The 6,677-nt window shown below is 47.5% G+C and overlaps 1 protein-coding gene across 1 annotated transcript; it reads left to right on the top strand.

Annotated features, from left to right (window-relative positions):
- Window positions 1-384: 384 nt before the first annotated feature.
- Window positions 385-5,330, top strand: LOC123056678 (protein ROLLING AND ERECT LEAF 2). Its single transcript, XM_044479990.1, has 5 exons — window positions 385-2,240; window positions 2,315-2,420; window positions 2,840-3,048; window positions 3,337-3,560; window positions 4,153-5,330. Exons 1-5 carry the CDS (start codon window positions 876-878, stop codon window positions 4,925-4,927), a joined length of 2,679 nt encoding a protein of 892 aa, XP_044335925.1. The 5' UTR covers window positions 385-875; the 3' UTR covers window positions 4,928-5,330.
- The last annotated feature ends 1,347 nt before the right edge of the window (window positions 5,331-6,677 follow it).

Genomic DNA, 6,677 nt, shown 5'->3' with positions numbered 1-6,677 from the left:
TATTATTTCTCTTAATTGAGCAAGCGGTTCTTATCTAAAACAGGACCAACGCACCGTACTGCAGCGGGCGCCGGATGTAATCGTGCTAGTAAAATCTTTTGAGCAAACATGGCCATGATGGAGGAGCATCGGGTAATTATCACGCCAGATTCGCCACGGAGCACAGAATTAACGCGTGTACTGCGGGGGCTGCAGAGCGAGTAAATATTACTGTCACCGTCGCGCACAGAAATGGGAGCGAGACGCAACGCAATGATGTTACTGCCGCTGCGCTGAAACTTACGTACCCACTACCCACCCCGTGCCCTCTCCTCTCTGTCGTTCCACGGTGAAACGAAACGCGTTCTGTCAATTTACTTACCGCAGCGGTAACAGATCGCCGGCCCGTCTCCATCTCTCTCTCTCCCTCGGCGACCCATACACGGGCGATCGGATCGGCACTGCTCCTCCGCGATTCCATGGCCCCTCCCCGAGCCCTCGCCTCCGGCAGCCCCGAGACATCTTTCCGGTGATGTGAGCGAAGAGCAAGCGTCTTTTCGCTCACCCTGCTGTACCGAATGAGCAGTGCGTTGCATCTGCTTTAACCCGTCGCCACTGCCAGTGTCAGTAGCCTGCTCATCCTCATGCTCATGCTCAATAATAAACGTTCCTCGTCGCAGCTCCTCCACGTGCCCGTGCCCGCCGTGCCACGCTCGCGTCGCGCGCGCGCGCAGCTCGGTGTTCAGTACACTAGCTAGCTAGCTCACGCGCCCACGCCACCTTTGCTCCCTCCCCCGCGCTTGTTTCGTGGCTCCTCTTTCTTTCCGGCGGGCGGGGCACGGAGTTGGCGGCGTCGGGGGCGGGCAATGCCGTCGCGGGCGAGGGCGTAGGGCAGGATGGGGTGCCGGAGCTCGCGGCTGGACGCGGCGGACGTGTCCCCCGTGGCCGCGCTCTGCCGGGAGCGCCGCGACCTGATGCTCGCGGCGGGGGACCGCCGGGCCGCGCTCGCGGCCGCGCACGCCGCCTACTTCCGCGCGCTCCCGCGGGTGGCCGACGCGCTCGCGCGGTTCGCGCACGAGCACCACGCCGCCTCGCCGCCCGGGTCGCCCGTGCTCACGCTGCCCCCCTCCGACCACGACGAGCCCAAGAAGCCCAGCGCCTCCAGCTCCACCCCGCACACCGACTCCGGCCACTCCCACCTCCACTTCCACTCCGACGCCTCCGACTCTGATCCCGACTCCGCCGACGACTGCGCCTGCGATGACCCCGGCCACGGGCACGGCGCCCGCGGCAAGATCCCGCCGCCGACTGGAGTGCCCCAGCAGCGTCACATCCCAGAGCCTGCAGCGGCCAGGCCGGCCATGCCATGGCAGGGCAGGCCCGCCATGCCCTGGGATGGCAGGCCCGAGATGCCGTGGGGCGGCATGCCCCAAATGCCGTGGGACGGCAGGCCCGAGATGCCATGGGCGCAGGCCTCCTACGACGCCTACCCTTCTTCGTTCCCAATCCCAGATGTCGCAATCCCCAATGCCTACTACATGAAGGCCAGTTCGGCGGCGGCGAACACGGTGTACCAAGAACCATACGGCTACAGCAACTTCGCCACCAATGTGCCTTCCTACATGGGGTACGAGTACGGGTACAACAACCCAATGTACGGCGTGCCGGAGGGGGGCCAGCCGGTGGAGCATCGTGGCCGGGAGGCGGCGGCTCCGGCTCCGGCGCCGCCGCCGCCGATGCCGATGCCGGAAGCGTCGCCGTGGGACTTCTTCAACCCGTTCGACTCCTACAACCAGGACCTTCCACACTACAACCAAAAGGGGTTTGCTCCGGACGGGTCGTTCTCCAGCAGCCCCAACTCCAGCGAGGTGAGGGAGCGGGAGGGGATCCCGGAGCTGGAGGAGGAGACGGAACACGAGTCGTCGATGAGGGAGTCGCTCAAGGCGAGGAAGGCGGTGGAGAGCACGGCGTCGAACCGGATCGACAATGCGGATGTCAGTGCCAAGGTGAAGGTGTCAATGGAGCACACCGAGTGCGAGATTGACAGCGTCCTCAGTGCTTCGGTTCTCGAGTCGGGGGAGGGGAGCGTGTGTAGCTGTGACTGTGACAATGCCAATGCTGGAGGAGGAGCGGCAGCGCCGGTTGGCGATGATCCGGCGAAGGTGAAGAGGGTAAGCTCAGAGGAGCACTCATCCATGGTGGTCGGTGAGAATCCGCCGCTGCCGAGCTTTGGGACGAGGGATGTTGCAGAGGTTGTGGAGGCAGACGGCTGGATTTGGCCGTCGTCTCCTTGTCGTGCACGCAGTATCGTCTTTACAGCAGTTTCGTTGTGGAGGAGATAAAGGAGCAGTTCAACTCTGCCGTCGCCTGTGGAGATGATGTTGCCAGGATCCTTGAGGTCGGGAGCATTCGGTACAGACCGCGGAGTAGGATCTTGAAATGTGAGTATACCCGCTTCTCTTTTCAATTGATTGTGCATACATGTTCAATTGCTGTGACACTGAAAGTGTACTCTGAATTCCTAACAGCATCAGATTCTTATGCAAACTCAAGCCAACTTAGCTAATATGTTCCTGTATTAACTTAGCACTATTTTTTTTCCCTAAGGTTCATATATGAGATTTTTTTTTCCAAAAAGGAGATTAAACCTCCGGCCTCTGCATCATTATGATGCACATAGCATTTTCTAGTAATTATTAATCGGAGTACATAACATAATGTATGAGATATGGTATTGTGTATCTTTCTTCTGATCATATTGATCTGTCCACAGAAAGAAATTCTTCCTCACCTTGCCTGCTCTTTTTCAATCATACTATGTCTTAATAGGTTAACTAACTTGGCCATTACCTTGACGCAGTGATAGTTTCACGGATGATAGGAACCTTTGCCTTGTTGTTCTCTGAACCTTCAGTGAAGAACGCGGAACAATCAGCAATTGGTTCATCCAGCAGAACTCAGAATTCAAGTAAAAGAATCGATGGTACCAGCGGTGTTGAAATTAATACCCTGTCTTCTATAATGGACAGATTGTATGTGTGGGAGAAAAGACTTCATAAGGAGATCATGGTATGCTACTCTTCATCATAAAAAGTGTGCCTTTATTCCTGCTGTCATGATTCCTATAATGATCAACTCTCAGAAGTTCAAAGCCTGATAGTGCTCTCAAACTCTACGTAATATTCTCCATCTGTCGAGCTCGTATGCTCTGAAATGCATTGGTTGACTCATATGCACAAAATTGAGCCTCATAGTGGTGTTAAATTAATTTTATCTTTATCTATGAAGTGGCGCTTTTCATTTTTCATGCGTTTTTTTGCAAGTATCTCATTAGCATTTTTCCTTGAATTTTGTTAGGAGGAAGAAAAGTTGAGGATTACATATGACAAAGAATGGAAGCGCCTTAAAGAGTTGGATGAGAGTGGTGCAGAACCGTATAAAATTGATTCCACACGTGCCTCTATAAGGACACTGCTCACCAGAATCAATATTGCAATGAGATCAGCCAAAGTTATTTCTAGGAGAATCCACATACTACGGGATGATGAGCTACATCCACACCTCGTTAAGCTCATTCAGGGGTATGTGAAGTCTAGTTCAACTTTTTTATCCTATTGAGTTGATCTTGAAATGGTTGAAATTCCAAGCATTTATTATTTCTGTGAAATTGTTAGGATGACATTCACTACTTTTTTTATTTTTGCAGTCATAAGGAACATTGTTGCCCTTGTTTAAACCATGCTACAATGTGTTGATATCATGTCCAATATTTGAATTATTAGCACTGGATGTTGCAACAGTTTGAATACAGTTTTTTTTTCATGAGAACCATCGCAACATTACCTATGATCAGCTACTTTTAGGATGTGTTTATAATCACAGTTTAATTGGATAAATTTCTGATTGCGCCACTAAACTAAGCTTCACTTAGGACATCCTAAAGTTTGGTTATCCTGTTTTGTATTGAGCAGGGCACTTGTCATGTAAACAGATATGGCCTTGGCCTCTTATGTGACTTGCTTTAATAAAACAAAAGATTCCCTGGCACATAGCTATTGTCTCAAACAGTATTTTTTGCTCATTTATATCTTGCAAAGATTCTTGATCTCCTACTATATTGCAAGATAAGATTTTTCAGCGGACTGACCATAAATTGTTGTCATTATGGTGCAGGCATGTTAGAATGTGGAAATTCATTCTTGAGTGCCACAGGAAGCAATTTCATTCCATACTTGAAACTAAATCTCATATTCTTATCCCCAAGAATGGACCTGAAAGAGAAACATCCAAGGTTACACTAGAACTAGAAATGGAACTTCTGAACTGGTGTTCCTGTTTCAGAAATTGGATCATATCACAAAAGGCGTATATCGAAACCCTCAATGGCTGGTTACTCAAATGGCTTCCTCAGGAAAAGGAGGAAACATCCGACGGCATCGCGCCGTTCTCTCCTGGTAGACTTGGAGCCCCTGGTGTGTTCATCACAGCAAATGATTGGTGTCAGACCATGAAAAGGATACCAGAAGGCGCTGTCGTGGATGCGATGGAGGCTTTTGCTGTTAATGTGCACATATTATGGGAGCGACAGGACGAAGCGCAGCAGCAGAAGATGAAAGCCGACTATTTATCTAGAGACTTCTCAAAGAGGCTCAAATCTCACCAAAAGGATCAAGCCTTGCCTGGGCATCCTAAAGCTGGTAAGGCGGTTTTACCCGACGGCGACAATGGCAGGGCGGTCAATAGCCGCATGGTAGCTCTGGATGCATTGCACACAAGATTGGATGAGCAGAGAGCTAGGCATGAGGAGACTGTGAGAGAAATCCAAGAGTCAAGTGCAACTGACCTGAAAGCAGGCCTGGCTCCAATATTTGAAGCGTTGGAGTCTTTTACTCAAGAGACACTGAAAGGTTATGAGAATGTAAGGGTTCCTGACAGTGGTATAGCCTGATTTCAAGGTCTTCGCCCTTTGCTTCTGAATGATGGTCTGTACAATGAGAAGAGATGATCTCAGGAGTCAATGGTAATAAGATATGCCAATCACAATACCGTTGTACCGAACTACGTAATCCAGAAATGATTGCAGATGATTCTGAACAAACACTGGGGCAGTTTCCTCATTATCTATTGCTGCTTCTACCAAATGATCTGCCAGGAGCCAGGAGTGAATTTGGTTGGAGCGCCTCAAAGGAGGGCCAGGAAATTTTGTAGCCATTTCAGCTTTGTGTACATATATTAGTTCAGTTAGTGATTATGCAGAATAGATTATTGTTTCTGTAGAATTTGACCTGTACATTGTAACAGCTGTATTTATGTGCTGGTCTCCACTAAAAAAATGCGCTACTGAATGCAGATGTTCTCCGCCTTCTGCTCTGTGGTGTTGTCTCCTTGGAGTTTGATGTTTCAGTGAAGTTGACTAAAAAATTGTCTCCTTAGAGCAAGAAGAAGCGATTGTTGAGGGAGAAGAGAATTTTCTCAAATACATCACTGTTTTTTATAAAAACCTTATTTGGACAGGCTGATGGATCTTCTATTTCCTTTAACATCCAAGAGGCTCAGAAAATATTTACATGTTCAAATTTCTTTATTTTAACTAAAAATGTAATAAAATGTTCCCTTAGTTTAATAAAAATATTTATTGCCAGTAAAAAATGTAAAATTTGTATTTGGGAAATGTTACCATGTATTCAAAAAGTGTTCAAAACATGTATTTTTTTAAATATACATGATGTGTTTGAAAAATGTCTGGCATGTATCAGAAAAATGTTTCACGTGTGCTCTAAAAATGTACATTGTATACTAAGAATAAAGTAGATATGTGTTGGCAAAAAAGGAACTGATAAAGAAACAAAAGAAAAGCAAAAAAACCTGAAAAAACCAAGAAGCAAACAAGGAAAACGAAAGTTCAATTAAGAAAAAAAAGAAAAACCAAAAATCCAATGAGAAAACAAAGAAAATCAAAGTAAAATGAAGAAAAAAAAGGAAAAATAAATAAATAAAAGAAACCAAAAAACCCGAATAAAACCAGACCAGGGCGAACCTACAACGAGCCAGCAAACTGCACTATAGCCTGTTTGGTAAACATTTGGGCAAGGAATGAGAGTTTGCTCAAGGGTGTTTATGAAGGGATTAGGTATGGGAAGTAGATTTTTACTCCCATTTTCTTGTTTGGCATATGATGTGAATTGACATGGGATAGAACTCTGCTCACGAATTAACAGGATACCCCCTGAGAAGAAATCGGTGGGAATTGGCTTTCTCAACTCCCAGTCCCCTTCCCACTTAAACTCCCATTCCCTCTAATCAAACAGTGGATTTTTAATCTCCTTACCCCTCAACTCCCATTCCTCGTCTCTAATTCCCCTGAACCAAACACGCTGTAATGTGATTGTGTTCTTTTTGAAAACTATTTTGGCTATCTTAGGCAGCATAATGACATAAATAAAAATGATCCTTTTGGTTATCTCAACGTGGATATCGGCGATGGAGAAGCACGTCTCAACGCTGCAGCAGCCACCGAATGTATGAACAGCCTTGAATGATATCGTTGCAGTCCATGGTGGACTGAAAACAATACCTCATGACCATCTTGGCCTGAGCCAGAGGATCACGGACGAAGCACTCAATTTTTTTATTTTTATTTTTTACGGAAAAACTTCTAATCTATTTATCTTCAATCATGATAGTAAAACGAACACCAG

This window comes from Triticum aestivum, chromosome 1A, assembly GCF_018294505.1.
Source record: "Triticum aestivum cultivar Chinese Spring chromosome 1A, IWGSC CS RefSeq v2.1, whole genome shotgun sequence".
Taxonomy (NCBI): domain Eukaryota; kingdom Viridiplantae; phylum Streptophyta; class Magnoliopsida; order Poales; family Poaceae; genus Triticum; species Triticum aestivum.
Note: the sequence above shows the minus strand (reverse complement) of the source record. Positions and strands in the feature narration are given on the sequence as shown.